Consider the following 15,340-nt stretch of genomic DNA (forward strand, 5'->3'; position numbering starts at 1 on the left):
TACTGACATCCTTGGTTACTACTAATTAGTAGTATGACATTAAGTTAAAGCTTATGACTCTAATTTCATTGAATGTACCTAATCTTATAAGGATAGGCCATCTGCTAAAAATTATTTATAAAATCTATATTTATCTATAGTAATTGACAGTTCAGTACAATAAAGTAGCGTGCAAAAAAATTTCTTGACAAAATTACTGATACTAATTCTGCTTCTCTTTAAAAGCTATTCACTATGTATTTTCGTCCCAATAATTTAAAACTAAATTAGATATAAGATTAATAAAATAAGCACACATTGCTCGATAACACAGACAAACAGAAATTTTACAAGACTCATTTGACAAATTCACTGGATTCTGTACCTTGCATCTGAAGTCTGCAGGAGAAACTTATTATCCCCAAAAGAATCTACAATTAAAACTTCTAGGATTGAGTTCATAAAATTTTGACATGATAAAAAAAGTACATTATGTAATCTGCAAAATAAAACATCTAAAGTTTTGCATAACCAACTAAAAAATATTACTAATTTACTATTGGATTTGATTCAAAAGATAGGCCATGGATTCCTTACTCCTACATTTTTGTAGGAGTATCATTAACCTGCATCAAAATAATTATAAAATATACCCCATTTTTTTTTTGTAAAAATTACTAATTGCATTTTGATCCCTCTAATTATTAGTTTTTTAACTTTATTCTTTTTCCTTTCATTCTCACATTAGAAGCATTCAAGCATTCAGAGAAGAGAAGAAAAGGTCTGCTAGGGTTTTATACAATTTCAATTCCTGCATTTCTCGCTTCTTCTTCCTCTTCCTCTGCTGCAAGTCTCATTAGCATTATCCTCGCTGCCGCAACACGCCTCCGCCGCCACCGCAACCTGCCGCCTCCGCGCGCAACCTGCCGCCGCCGCCCACGACGTTGCCCCCGCCGCGCAAGACGCTTTTCTCCACATGTAATAGATGTATTGTAATTTATCATTTGTTGTTTTGCTATATTTGCAGTTGGCTTTCAACTTTTTTTTCCCCTTTGAATATTTTGTTTCAACCATTTTGTTAATTTTAATTTTCGGTTTAGGTTGAAGACATACTTGGAGAGCATGCTGATATTTTTATTGAGCACTATTACATAAAGCAGTCTGGTAACTGTGACCTATCTAGCATGAGCGATCCTCACGATGAATTTAAGGGAAAGAATGTCCTGATTGAGAGAAAAAAATCAAAAGATCCTTCAGAGATCACATCAAAGTACAGCATGTCAATTGAAACATATAAAGATATTCTTGGAGAATGTAGGCGTAAGCTGTTCGAAGTAAGGTCAAGGCGGGCAAGGCCACATTTGGATGATAAAGTATTCCCGTAAACATGGTTACTAATTTATTTAAGAATCTTCTATTATGATACTGGTTTCAACTTTTTAGTATGAGTCTCAAGAGATCCTATGCTTCTAGGTTATTGTATCTTGGAATGGACTGGCTATCTCATCTTTTTCCAGGGCCTCCAAGATTCTCCTGGGTGAAGTTGAGGGCACTAAATTCTATTTTCCTGTTGTTGGCACTGAAGTAAGTTTCCCCTTATACAGATGTGTCCATATATATAATTAGAGAGGCTTTGATATTTTAGTTTTGCCCTTTTGCTGAATGACTTTTGGCATTTAAAAAGACAGAAGACACACTGCTTTTATATCATGGATGTCTGTAAATTATCCTATTATGGATAAATTTTATATTGTTGTGTTGATCAAAATGGGAATTGGCAGTTTATGAGTTAGTTGGCATTGGCAGTTATAAGGGAATTGTGGATGAAGCTTGTTAAAGGAACACCTGGAGACAATTAGATCCTCTTCTTTTTTTCAGTTTTGAGTAATTGCTAATATATTCAACTTTCTCCTTTTTGTTTTGCAAATTCCAGCCAAAGGAATACATGCAAATTGCGGAAAAAGCAGCATTATTTATTAAGAAGGAACTTCACAATGCTGAAACCCAAAGGCTGAACCATAGTTTCAGAAATTCTCCATCTAAAGCACCTGGTTTCTTGGATGATTATGCTTTTCTGATCTCTGGATTACTGGATCTCTATGAATTTGGTGGTGGAATCAACTGGCTTCAATGGGCAATTGAATTGCAGGGCACTCAGGTAAAGATTGATATCTGAATCTGAAAGAAATTTCACGGTGCTTTGCCAGACATCGAGTTCCTCCTGAGATGTGTTACTTGCAGGATGCTTTGTTTCTTGATGGGGATGGAGGTGGATATTTCAATAATACTTGCAGGTGGATATTTCAGTTCTTCTCCGTGTGAAAGAAGACCATGATGGGGCAGAACCCTCTGGGAACTCGATGTCAGCTATAAATCTTTTTAAATATCAATTACCCGAACTGTTGGAAATTGAAAGCTTCTTCAAATGCCCGGTTTCAGGGACCCTGATCCAACTATAGCCTTGTACCTCAAGGGATTCAATTTTCAGAGAGATAAGAGAAAGTGAACAGTTTCCTAGACCATAAAAATCGTCCTCATGAAGCTGTTTGAGATTGAGTCATACAAGGCATGGGCAGCTGCAGAACTTGAGCAACAGAAAGAGGTTGAAGAGGCTGAGGTTTCCATGCAGGAAGCTCAGGACTACCTTGATTCTGTCACGGAAAGTGCCATGGACGAGTTCCGGCGCTTCGAAGAGGAGCTTGAGAGCATGTCAAAGGCTGAAATGGAGAGCCTAGTTAACACTGCTGAGGGTGCAAGAAAGATGGGAAATTTGATGGAGAAAGCTGCCTCCATTGCTTCCAAGAAGTATATTGAGGCTGCACTCAATTCAGCCACTGCTTCCATGAAATCTGCTTGGAAGGGAATCTCTTCTGGCAAGGTCCATCCTTCTTAAAACATGAGAATAACAAAATAACCCTCCTATTGAAATGTATTTAGTTAAAATCTGTAATAAGATACTTCTGTTTTAGCCTTTTGTTTTGTTATCTTCTGTTCTTATATTGCTGTTATAGAAATTGGATCAGAATTGATGTACCAAATTTGATAGGCTGAGAATTCATGATTCAGCCACCAGTGAGAATGCAAACAGATTTAATGTTCATGACACATTGAAAATCCAATACTTTCATGGATGAATCTGATATAACAGTTAGTAGTTAGGTTTATGAAGCTTAATATCCAAGATTTGTCAGTAATGTATTTATCCCTCGATTCTTCTTAAGAGATATATTATTACTTCTTTGGTTTAATTGAATTTAGTGTCATCGAGGGGCATATGCATATCAAAAGAAATAACCATTCAATTAAAAATAACAAACATAAGAATAACAAACATAATTATCTGCATATTTATTAAATTAAACATATAATATATTCATTATTCACATTGTTTAGTATTCTCATTGTCTATTTATACTTTTCTTATAAAAAAAAATTCATGAAGCGGCATCTCTGATCTGAGGAGACAAGAAAGCGATAATGAATTCCAACAGATATGTATTGTTGTGGATCTAGTATAGATTCAACAAAACGTAACTTGTCAAAATGAGTATGAATCCACTTGTCGAATGTAAGAGTAGAGTCACACAAAAGTTGCATACTCTTCAATTGCTACACATACACCAGCCTTCATATATAAATTGTAACAACTCTTTCGACTTGGAATTGTCTTCTTATTCAGAGCATTTGGTCTTATATCATCTCTTGCTAGTACATTAATTTAATATAAAGTTTTAATTCTCTGTTGATTTACTAGAATATACAACATAAAGAATATACAACATAAAAAATATATACTGCACTTCCGTTTGGACTATGAATTTTCTTCGGCTGCTTCATATCATATCAAATATCATACCTACAAAAAAAAATAACGACTCTCAACTATCTATTTTACGAGGTTCAACTCTATATATATAGTAAGATATTTAATTTTCTTAGCAGCAAGGAAGTTGAATATATGCTACTTTTTCCGCAATTTGCATGTATTCCTTTGGCTGGAATTTGCAAAACAAAAAGGAGAAAGTTGAATATATTAGCAATTACTCAAAACTGAAAAAAAGAAGAGGATCTAATTGTCTCCAGGTGTTCCTTTAACAAGCTTCATCCACAATTCCCTTATAACTGCCAATGCCAACTAACTCATAAACTGCCAATTCCCATTTTGATCAACACAACAATATAAAATTTATCCATAATAGGATAATTTACAGATATCCATGATATAAAAGCAGTGTGTCTTCTATCTTTTTAAATGCCAAAAGTCATTCAGCAAAAGGGCAAAACTAAAATATCAAAGCCTCTCTAATTACATATATGGACACATCTTTATAAGGGGAAACTTACTTCAGTGCCAACAACAGGAAAATAGAATTTAGTACCCTCAGCTTCACCCAGGAGAATCTTGTAGGCCCTGGAAAAAGATGAGATAGCCAGTCCATTCCAAGATACAATAACCTAGAAGCATAGGATCTCTTGAGACTCATACTAAAAAGTTGAAACCAGTATCATAATAGAAGATTCTTAAATAAATTAGTAACCATATTTACGGGGATACTTTATCATCCAAATGTGGCCTTGCCCGCCTTGACCTTACTTCGAACAGCTTACGCCTACATTCTCCAAGAATATCTTTATATGTTTCGATTGACATGCTGTACTTTGATGTGATCTCTGAAGGATCTTTTGATTTTTTTCTCTCAATCAGGACATTCTTTCCCTTGAATTCATCGTGAGGATCGCTCATGCTAGATAGGTCACAGTTACCAGACTGCTTTATGTAATAGTGCTCAATAAAAATATCAGCATGCTCTCCAAGTATGTCTTCAACCTAAACCGAAAATTAAAATTAACAAAATGGTTGAAACCAAATATTCAAAGGGGGAAAAAAAGTTGAAAGCCAACTGCAAATATAGCAAAACAACAAATGATAAATTACAATACATCTATTACATGTGGAGAAAAGCGTCTTGCGCGGCGGGGGCAGCGTCGTGGGCGGCGGCGGCAGGTTGCGCGCGGAGGCGTGTTGCGGCAGCGAGGATAATGCTAATGAGACTTGCAGCAGAGGAAGAGGAAGAAGAAGCGAGAAATGCAGGAATTGAAATTGTATAAAACCCTAGCAGACCTTTTCTTCTCTTCTCTGAATGCTTGAATGCTTCTAATGTGAGAATGAAAGGAAAAAGAATAAAGTTAAAAAACTAATAATTAGAGGGATCAAAATGCAATTAGTAATTTTTACAAAAAAAAAAAACGGGGTATATTTTATAATTATTTTGATGCAGGTTAATGATACTCCTACAAAAATGTAGGAGTAAGGAATCCATGGCCCAAAAGATATATTAGATTTAACAAAAAAAAAAAAAGAGACTAAACTTCATTTGCACTTTTCAAATGTTCTTCCCGGTGTGTCAAGCTGTTCACTTGTATGTTGGCTCCTAATTCTCTTTGTTTGAATCCTTCGTGATGCTAACCTTTAACAACATTCATGGTGAACTTGATGGACTGCAAAATCATATAAACAAAAAAAGCTCAACAGATAAAACTCAAAGCTTTGGACATGAAAAAGATCTAAACTTTGAAACTTACCACAAGACCGGACTATAGGAAGTAAGACATTGATTAATGATTCCCTCGGCATTGATAAATTCGAATTCACCATCCATAGACAAAAGTGACATTTGATTGGAACTTGATGCATAATGCATATTACTCATTACTTTTTCATTAATTACAATGCAATGAAAACTAACATGAATGGCTGTGTGCTAGTGCGCACTGATTGGCTTCTCTTTCAATATATATAAAAACAATTTTCCAAGGTTTTCGAAAGATTTCGTAAATCTCTCTCTGAGCACTTTGTTGTGGCATAATTTTCATTAATTACAATGCAATGAAAACTAACATGAATGGCTGTGTGCTAGTCAGTGTGCACACTGATTGGCTTCTCTTTCAATATATATAAAAACAATTTCCCAAGGTTTTCGAAGGATTTTGTAAATCTCTCTCTGAGCACTTTGTTGTTGCATAATTTTTCTGTCGGAAAAGTCTAGGAGGCTAGCAACTTTGTTAAATTCTGGCTAGCATGTGACTAGCAAAGAAAAGTAAGCAATTAGATGAAATCTCACACCAATCTCACATTATTAAAATCATCATTGATGGCTATTTGATGGCTACAAATCACAAAATTGCTGACCCGCTAGCATTACTTTTTTCCTGTCTTGTACTTTTCAAAATCTCATAGACCTCCTTTGCATTTACTTTCACTTCCACTCTTCTCATTTCCAGGTCTGCTGCCATGTGAAGTCCATAAAGGACGCCCCACAACTCAGCTTATACTGGTCGGCATCTTTCCAGATTCATCTATGGGTTCCAAGAAGACCTCCGCACCCGGCCTTCATTGTTTCTCACGTACCAAATTTTTTAAGCCTTAGAGTTTCTATTTTTAAGCCTTAGAGTTTCTCACGTATCAAATTTTTTGAACTCCCATTTGAACCTAAAATTTAGTCTCTCAAAATATTGAAATATAATATTTAATAAGAACAGTTTTAATAGATCCTTAAAAAAAAGGATTATTTTAGTTTGAATTTTAAGTTAATTTTTAACATTCTAAATTCATGATGTGTAATAAATTCATGTGTTTTTGGCGCTATTGAAACCCCATCTTCCTCATAACTGGAATACTTTTGAATTGGAAATATTGTTCAATATGATTAGAAAGATAGAAACTCAGGACAGTGAATATGCACTATCTTCTTCCTCCTCTGTTTATTTTCTAAGTATTTTTTTCTTCTAAACCTAAATAATGAATTTAAAAAGCGTTAAATTTTTTTGTGAAAAATCAAAATGAGGAATTTTGTAAACAAGTGATATTTATAAAATAAAAATTGAAACTTTCATCAATTTTAATAATTAATAACAGTATAATGTTGTTTGGATTGGATTATATGAATTTAAAAATCAAATTCAAAATTAATTTAATTCAATTAATACCTTTTTTTTGGTTAAAAATTAGGTTTGAATCCACTTTAAAATTATGCGAATCCAGTCACTTGAATTGGATTAGAGGATTTCGTTTAAGATTGAATTTAATTTAAACATTCGTCATATTTCATGTATATGAAACAGTATCTTCATCAAACGATGAATGATTATTCCAATAACAATAACAACACACAAAATTCAAACTTTAAAGCAAAATAGAATAAAACTAAAGTTTCTTGTAGCTTTCAACTCAATTGCCAACCCTACAATCTATTTAAAATAGAACAACATGCATGCATGCTTAAGTTGGATTGCTCCCTTATTCACGTTCCTTGTTTGAGCTCTTTGTGATTCCAATCATCCTTGATGTCTTCTGAGAATAATTATTCATAAATAATATTCAAAACTCACGTACATTAATTATTAAGAAATTAAATTAACATGAATATATAACAAGGTGCAAATAAAGCTCATTAATTATTACATACCATTTTTCCGTTTCTTCTTGTCTCAGCTGGGAAGTGTGGCGAGACTCGGAGTATACACAGTACTAGTGTACTCAAAAGGTAAGAAACCATAGTCCAAACCATAGTCCAAGTATTTAAAACACTGAAGCCTCTCTCCTTCAAGATTATACTTGGCAAAATTGTTATTGGCACGATCTAACACAATAAAATCACTGTAATTAGATAAGAATAAAGAATAAACGCAGTGATGAGGAATCTCGTAGAGAATAGTCCAAGATGATGGCACTTTATATTCCTTCAACACCCATATCTGAGTTCTTTTATCATCACCATAGTTGAAGACATTCAAAGCTAGGCACCCTCCTAATATCACGAGTTCGGAGGACCACCACCTTAGTCTTTGTTCAGGTAAAGGTATCTTTGAGAATCTCCTTTTCGTCACATCAAAAATTAGAATATCTTGATTGTTACGTCGATAAGACAACCAATGTATAGCTCCGTTAAAGAACAACCCCTCATGTTTAAACTCCTGGGTTATCAAAGGTGTGCGGGGTGCAACATCAATCTTGGTCCATGAATTAGTCCTCAAAGAAAAACAATGAGGCTGATTTTTCTTAAAGGCTATAACTATTACGTAATCATCATTTGATGCATCATAACCAACGCCTTGAATAATATACTTCTTTTTTTCAACAGCATTATAGTAAGATATTTTTTTGTGGGATTGGGTCACTGGATTCCATAGAATAATATAATATGGTTCACAGTGGTGTAACAATACAAACCCTCTGCATGATCCAAGAACAAGTAAATTGGCACGTGTGCTCTTCTTCCATGGGAAAGGGAGAGAGAGTTTTTCTATTGAGGTGCCAAGGGTGGCACCACCATGAAAGAGTGCGTGTAGGTCAATGGAGCCAACCGGTTGATCATTCCGGGTGAAGAAGTATGAAGGGGCGGTGAATGCTGAAGTGTGGTGAATATGAAATTCCACAAAGGTTGGATCGGAAATGAGAGAGAGCCATAGCTTAGAAACGAACCTGAGAGGCAAGAGATGCTTGGCTGGTACCCTCACTAAGATTGCTTGGAGCAACTCCAGAGAGAGAAGCTCGTTGATGCTCTTCTGTTTTCTATCCATGGAAGCAAGCTCTGTTTTGTTCTGCTTGGTTCTTATGTAATTGATGAAGAGTGTTGGGAATTAAGGGCTGTTGGTCAAAGATTCTATCCGATTTGAATTCTTGTTAGTTAGTTCGTTCTATCTTTGAGCCTAGGATTCCTCTTGCCTTTTCAAAACTGTTGTGAAATCGAATAATTTACTGACATCCTTGGTTGCTACTAGGGTTAGGCTTGTTCAAATTCAAATAGATCTAAATTAAACCACTCATCCAATCTAATCTAAATAGAAAATCGATTAAAACCGCATTAATTTGGATTTGATTGGATTCTATTTTTTTGCAAACTGCTGGATTATATCGGATTTCGAATCTATTTTTCATAATCGATCCAATCCAATCTAAACTTCACAATGTGCTATAATATTATTATTTTATTATTATATTTACAATTATACTTATGACATATTCAATTTGTTATACATTTTTCTATTATTCATGTATTATTATTATTTAATAAATATTTTACGTTGAAAATATTATTTATTTATTTATTTTAACTAACCTATAATTTTATTTCTATTGTTATGTTATCGTTGGCTTTTTAAGATATTGTTAAGACTTGTTATGTCATTGTTGATTATTTAAAATTTGATGTTAAGATTTGTTATATGTATTTAATTTTTTTTATTTAAAAAATCGCAAATCCAAACCAATCCAAACCGCTTGTAATTAGATCGAATCGGATCGGATTTCGAAAAAAGTTCATCTAATCCAAACCGTACCGCACATAAATTAAGCGTTCGTATTGGATGACTTTTTCCCTTAAAACCAAACTAAACCGCACCACGAACACCTCTAGTTGCTACTAATTACTAGTATGACATTAAGTTAAAGCTTATGACTCTAATTTCATTGGATGTGCCCGTGAAATCGAAAAAGTTAATTAAGTATGTAAAACGTAAATTTTTAACAAGATTGAAATCTTAAAATCGTCAGATCTAATAAAAACTTTGTAAAATCAATTGACTCATTTAAAATCGTAATATTGGTAGGGGTGAGTACGGATTGTGAATACTCGATTATCCGTTCGAATTTAAACTGAACTAATTAAATTGATTTTGCAATTAATGGATAATCGGGTCCAACTCGAATCAAACAATGATTCTTGTGACGGTGGGTAACCAGAGATTCGTGGGCCGGATGACGTTGTTTGGCCCAAACGCGCGAAGGAGGTGACTATCGAGCGATCCTGAAACTCGGTGTTCCTCCGTCCGACTTGTGTGTGTGGAAGAATGGGGGGTGGTACCTGCAAAGACACTCCAATGCCTAAGTTAGCAAGAGTGTGAGCAAGTTGAGAATGTATTGGGACTTAGTGATACCTGAGGGATGTCAGGGTATTTATAGTGGTGAACCAATAACCACCGCTGAAGTAGTGCCACCTTTTTAGGTGGATAACCGTTCCCATATCTTAGGGAGGTTAAGATATGGCTCTATGAAGTGGTTAGAGAGTTTCTAGGGGCAGTTACTCATTCGAATGAGTGTTATCTGCCAGCTAACCCTCGTATCCGACTTCTTTGGAGCAGGTCGTGTTCAGTACCGACTTCTGGGGACGAAGGCTGGTACTGGGGGAGGGCCAACCCCTTTGGGTTGGGCTTCTTTGCTTGGATCCTGGGCCCTATTTATTGGGCCAGGGTATGAACAGTGCCCCTACTCGAGCCCAATTTATTTTTAAGAGTTGGGTTCGAGTATTCAACTCGGGGTCATAGCCGATTTGTGAGAGGACCGACGTGATGGTTTGAAAACCGACGTGATTTTTCGTGACCTTTTGGTTCTGACAGTTACGTCCAATCAAGCGTCGTGTCCGTTAGGGGTGTGCGTAGGGATTTAATAGCCTTGGTAACGGTGCATCTTTATTAATGATTGCCCCAATTTTACCGTTATGCCCCTAACGTTCTTATAAATATTTTCCCTCTCTTTCGTTGTTTCGTTTCTGCGATCTTTCAAATTTTCCTTGCATTCGTTCGTACTGTGTTCTTGCGTCTTCGAAGGCTTTTTGCTTCCAACCCTTATTTCCGGATAAAGGTTAGTTCTTTAATATGCCTTTGTAGATAAATTTGATTTGTAGACTTTAGTTTCGCATCCTCCTCCCTTTAGAGACCGTGTTGGTGATTTTTCTTTTCCCCTTGTAGGTTTGTTACCCCTTTTTTATAAAAAGAAATGGCTTCTGTAGACGCTCTCTCTCACTGGGTTGATGTCACGGTCTTAGGGGAGGAGCCCTCAGTCGATTCTGAGTTCATTACCAACCTTCGCACTCATCACAGAATTTGCACTTCTGAGGATGACGAACCAAAATACGAATTGGTAGTCCCGGGTCCTGAAGACCGGGTTTGTTTTGGAAGAGTCGATGAGGCGGCCCCTCATTTTTTCTTTATGTATGAGTGCATGATCACCCGTTTGGGTGTTTTTCTTCCTTTTTCGAATTTTGAGATCTGTTTTGCGTCACTGTCGAGTCGCTCCCACCCAGCTTCACCCCAACTCTTGGGGTTTTTTGAAAATTTATCAATTTGTCAGCCAGGCTTTAGAGTTCCCGACTTCTTTAAAGATTTTCTTCCATCTTTTCCATATGACAAAACCCTTCAGTGGGCTAAACAATAAACAACAGTGGGTGTCGTTCCGAGCCATACAAGGTCGGAGACTTTTTACCCTTTTTGACGAGTCCTTTCATGACTTCAAGAACTACTTTTTCAAAGTGCAAGCTGTAGAGGGTCACCACCCCTTTTTCCTGGATGATCATTCTTCTCCCCGATTTCCTTTATATTGGCTGGAGGCCTCCCCTTGCGAGAAATATGGTCTGGATGACTTAAATGAGGTAGAAGCAGCCATTGTGGGGTTCCTCCGAGAAGCGTGGGGGAGGGCCCCATACTTGGATACTAAAAAATTTCTCCAGGGGTCGCCGACCTTTGTCCAGTCACAATTAGGTAGCTTTTTGTGTTTCTTGCTTATTTCCGACTTGCAATTTCTTTTACCGACTTTGTCTGATTTTGGCTACCAATTTGTTTTTTGTAGAGATGGCAAAGAAAAACGCTCAAGAGTCTTACCAGAGGGCTCAGGAAGCCAAGGCAAAGTCTCGAGCCAGGTCTGGAGGTGTTAGGATGGTTGTCTCTCCCCCTCCTCCTCCTCGGAACGTTGGGACTCCTTCTCAGCCTATTGTAATTTCTTCCTCTGCTTCCTCTCTGCCACCCCCTTCCGTCCGACCTACTCCCGAACCAGAGCCAAAGAAGCGCAAGACCTTAGAGTCTGGCGCTTCTGGTGAGGCGGACGCTCTTGCGTTCGTCCGAAAGAACATCTATCCTCATGCTCGTATGAGTATGGATGATGTTTCTGTTCGGCACTACCTCACTACTGTGGTTGAGGAGAGTCTCAAGACGGCGGGGGTTTGTGGCAAACTCTTGGATATATTTGAGAAGACTCCCATCAGCTCTTTAGGGACGACCTCGAGGGTCGAGGAGCTAGAGGGTAGGCTTCGTATATATCAGGAGCATGAGAAGGAGTTGGAGGGGAAAGTCGCCAAACTGGAGGGGGAGAGGAACAGCCTCCGAGAGAAGGGGCAGAAGTTGCAAGCCCAATGCAACATGGAGGTGGAGTTGAGGAAGGCAGCGCAAGCCAGCTACAATAGTTTATTTGCTGATCTTGTGTCTGTAAAGAACGACTTACTGAACGCTCGGAAGGCCTACACCGAGTTGGAGGACTCTATTGCGGATGGTGCTGATGAGGCCTGGAGGATTTTCAAGGAACAGGTCGGAGTTATTGCTCCTGACTTGGACCTTTCTCCTTTGGACCCTGATAAGGTTGTTATTGATGGTGCCATCGTGGATCCTCCTGCCCCCATAGTGGAATCTGAGTCTGATTTAAAGACTCGGGGGCAGAGGATCGTAGAGTCCCCTCCTCGCTCTAAGGACGCTCCGAGTTCTTCTACCGTTCCTCCGACTTCCTCTTCAACTCCTGCTCCTGGCGTTCCCCCTGACCTTGCTGATGGTGATCTAAAAAAGTGATTTTTGGCTATCGGGGCCCGGCCTGTGGGTCCCTCTTTTTAAACTCTTTATGTTTATTTGTTGGTGTTTTGAACAATTATTTGGCCTTTTAAGGCCGTAAACAAAACAGTAATGCCCCTTTTTTAATAGGGGTTTAATTTAGCGTTAAATAAATGCCCTTTTTGGATAAGGGTTTTGAGTTACCTTATGCGCGCATGCTTTTCGTGGTTCCTTTGACTCTTTGATCTTTTCTGGAGAAAACCTTTTCTTTGGGACTTGCCTGCTTTTCTGAATTTCCTTGATTCTCAAGGCAGCCTTTTTCTTAGTTTTCTTTATCTCTTTTTGTTATTCCTAGTACTCAAATTTGTTTTATTGAGTTTTTCGTGACTTAGGCTACTTTTGCGATTCATTTTAATTTTACTCGGTTTCGCATTCCGCCCTGTGAGTCGGACTGCTCCCGAGTTTATCATGATCGACTTCTATAGCCTCTTTACACCGACTTGTACCTCGTCGTTTTATCCTGACGACCATCTAGGTCGGTTCATGGGATTTTTACGTTTTGTCGAGCTTAAATCGGCGCGTTTCGTAGAAAGAAAATAAAAAGGGAATTTTGAAAGAGATATTTAAAATGAAAGAGTTCTTTATTAATTGAGGAGGTACCTTGTTGCTACTAAGGGCTTTTGATAATTTATTTCCCTTAGTCCCTACTATGATGCCTCGTTAAAAACCCTTCTTCAGAAAAAACCCTTTGATTCTGGGAAAAAATCATGAAGCTGGGAAAAGAGTACATCAGGGAGTAGAGTTCGCTTTTAACTGTAGTACCTTTTCATATTACAAGCATGCCATGACCTTGGTAACTCGGTGCCGCCTAAGTCGGTCACCTTATAATAGCCTTTTCCTAAGACCTCCTTGACTTTGTATGGTCCTTTCCAATTAGCAGCGAGCTTTCCCTCCCCAGATTTGTTGACCCCAATGTCGTTTCTGATTAAGACTAAGTCATCTGGGGTGAAACTCCTTCGAATGACTTTTTTGTTGTACCTTGTAGTCATCCTTTGTTTCAATGCTGCTTCTCTTATCTGAGCTTCTTCTCGGACTTCAGGGAGCAAGTCGAGCTCTTCTTTATGTCCCTGTATATTCCTGATCTCGTCGTGGAAAATCACTCTTGGGCTTTGCTCATTGACCTCTATTGGGATCATGGCTTCTACGCCATAGACTAGTCGGAAGGGTGTTTCTCCAGTGGCGGATTGGGGAGTTGTTCTATAAGCCCATAGTACTTGTTGGAGCTCTTCAGCCCAAGCCCCTTTCGCGTCTTGTAACCTTTTCTTCAGCCCTGCCAGAATGACTTTGTTGGCTGCTTCGGCTTGCCCATTGGCTTGTGGGTGTTCCACCGAGGTGAACTGGTGTTTAATTTTCATACTGGCTACCAGGCTTCTAAAGGTGGAGTCGGTGAACTGGGTTCCGTTATCTGTGGTAATGGAATAAGGTATCCCATACCTTGTGATTATATTTTTGTAGAGGAACCTCCGACTTCTTTGTGCTGTGATGGTGGCCAGTGGTTCTGCTTTTATCCACTTTGTGAAGTAATCTATTCCCACTATTAGGTATTTAACTTGTCCTGGCGCCTGGGGAAAAGGACCTAACAAATCCATTCCCCATTTTGCAAAGGGCCATGGAGAAGTGATACTAATGAGCTCTTCTGGGGGAGCCACGTGGAAATTTGCATGCATTTGACATGGCTGGCACTTTTTCACAAATTCTGTGGCATCTTTCTGTAAGGTTGGCCAGTAGAATCCTGCTCGGATCACTTTCCTGGCCAATGACCTGGCTCCGAGATGGTTCCCGCAGATTCCGCTATGTACCTCCTCCAACACCTCGGTGGTTTTTAAGGTCGGTACACACTTTAACAATGGTGTTGATATCCCCCTTCTGTAGAGAACATTTTTCACCAAAGTATAATGTTGTGCTTCCCTTCGGATTTTCTGGGCTTCTTTTTCCTCCTTAGGGAGGATGTCGAATTTTAGGTATTCGACTAAGGGGTTCATCCATCCGAGGTTTAATCCGACCACTTCAAAGACTTCTAGCGTGTCTTCCGTTTTTACCACTGAAGGTTCCTGGAGGGTCTCTTGAATCAAGCTTCTGTTATTTCCTCCTGGCTTGGTACTTGCTAGCTTGGATAGGGCGTCTGCTCTGCTGTTTAGATCCCGAGTTATGTGTTTCACCTCGGTTTCGGCAAAGCGCCCCAGGAGCTCCGAGGCTTTCTCCAAGTACCTTTTCATAGTTGGGTCTTTTGCCTGGTATTCCCCACTTATTTGGGAGGTCACCACCTGGGAGTCGCTGTATACCATCACTTTCGTAGCACCGACTTCTTCAGCCAGCTTCAATCCTGCGATCAAGGCTTCGTATTCTGCCTGATTATTTGAAGCTGGGAATTCGAACTTGAGGGAAACTTCTATCTGGGTTCCCCTTTCATCTACCAATATTATGCCTGCGCCGCTTCCTGTTTTATTGGAGGATCCATCCACGTAGAGTTCCCAAGTAGTCGGTTTGTCCTCTTGATCCCCTGCATATTCAGCAATGAAGTCGGCGAGGCACTGGGCTTTAATCGCCGTCCGAATTTCATACTTCAAGTCGAACTCGGAGAGTTCTATTGCCCATTGTACCATTCTTCCTGCAATATCCGTCTTTTGGAGGATTTGCTTCATGGGTTGGTTCGTGCAGACCCTTATTGTGTGAGCCTGAAAGTAAGGTCGTAGCCTTCGAGAGGCTATTACTA

General features: G+C 38.5%; 4 protein-coding genes and 1 long non-coding RNA gene across 6 annotated transcripts; 3 read left to right on the forward strand and 2 right to left on the reverse strand.

The window, feature by feature from the left end:
• The first annotated feature begins 563 nt into the window (after window positions 1-563).
• On the forward strand, window positions 564-3,093 carry LOC107635547 (uncharacterized). Its single transcript, XM_016339044.3, has 6 exons — window positions 564-594; window positions 728-966; window positions 1,080-1,352; window positions 1,453-1,563; window positions 1,913-2,137; window positions 2,221-3,093. The coding sequence occupies exons 1-6, from the start codon at window positions 564-566 to the stop codon at window positions 2,299-2,301; spliced, it is 960 nt and encodes a 319-aa protein (XP_016194530.2). The 3' UTR covers window positions 2,302-3,093.
• Window positions 2,516-3,093, forward strand: LOC148569547 (uncharacterized). The gene has a single exon (XM_021122163.2). It carries the CDS (start codon window positions 2,516-2,518, stop codon window positions 2,870-2,872), a length of 357 nt encoding a protein of 118 aa, XP_020977822.1. The 3' UTR covers window positions 2,873-3,093.
• Window positions 3,094-3,629: 536 nt separating this feature from the next.
• Window positions 3,630-5,193, reverse strand: LOC148569548 (uncharacterized). 2 transcript variants are annotated; one of them, XR_015880977.1, is made up of 3 exons: window positions 4,930-5,151; window positions 4,324-4,807; window positions 3,630-3,835 (listed from the first exon to the last, which is right to left on the reverse strand). It is a non-coding gene; the product is annotated as an uncharacterized LOC148569548 (long non-coding RNA). The 2 variants fall into 2 exon arrangements; XR_015880976.1 differs by lacking the exon at window positions 3,630-3,835 and having other exon boundaries at window positions 4,031-4,807; window positions 4,930-5,193.
• Window positions 5,194-7,467: 2,274 nt separating this feature from the next.
• On the reverse strand, window positions 7,468-8,559 carry LOC107637405 (F-box protein CPR1-like). The gene has a single exon (XM_016340823.3). The coding sequence runs from the start codon at window positions 8,557-8,559 to the stop codon at window positions 7,468-7,470; it is 1,092 nt and encodes a 363-aa protein (XP_016196309.1).
• Window positions 8,560-11,604: 3,045 nt separating this feature from the next.
• LOC148569549 (uncharacterized) lies at window positions 11,605-12,588 on the forward strand. Its single transcript, XM_088485020.1, has one exon. It carries the CDS (start codon window positions 11,605-11,607, stop codon window positions 12,586-12,588), a length of 984 nt encoding a protein of 327 aa, XP_088341146.1.
• Window positions 12,589-15,340: the final 2,752 nt, after the last annotated feature.

Source organism: Arachis ipaensis, chromosome B4, assembly GCF_059453495.1.
Source record: "Arachis ipaensis isolate K30076 ecotype BB chromosome B4, ASM5945349v1, whole genome shotgun sequence".
NCBI classification, from domain to species: Eukaryota; Viridiplantae; Streptophyta; class Magnoliopsida; order Fabales; family Fabaceae; genus Arachis; species Arachis ipaensis.

Excerpts from the sequence above, each read along its gene's own strand:
- LOC107635547 (XM_016339044.3), top strand. The coding sequence starts at position 564 with ATGGATTCCTTACTCCTACATTTTTGTAGGA. Across the intron at positions 595-727 it reads ACTCCTACATTTTTGTAGGA|AAGCATTCAAGCATTCAGAG; the intron begins GTATCATTAACC and ends TTCTCACATTAG. Across the intron at positions 1,564-1,912 it reads TTCCTGTTGTTGGCACTGAA|CCAAAGGAATACATGCAAAT; the intron begins GTAAGTTTCCCC and ends TGCAAATTCCAG.
- LOC107637405 (XM_016340823.3), bottom strand. The coding sequence starts at position 8,559 with ATGGATAGAAAACAGAAGAGCATCAACGAGCTTCTCTCTCTGGAGTTG.
- LOC148569547 (XM_021122163.2), top strand. The coding sequence starts at position 2,516 with ATGAAGCTGTTTGAGATTGAGTCATACAAGGCATGGGCAGCTGCAGAA.
- LOC148569549 (XM_088485020.1), top strand. The coding sequence starts at position 11,605 with ATGGCAAAGAAAAACGCTCAAGAGTCTTACCAGAGGGCTCAGGAAGCC.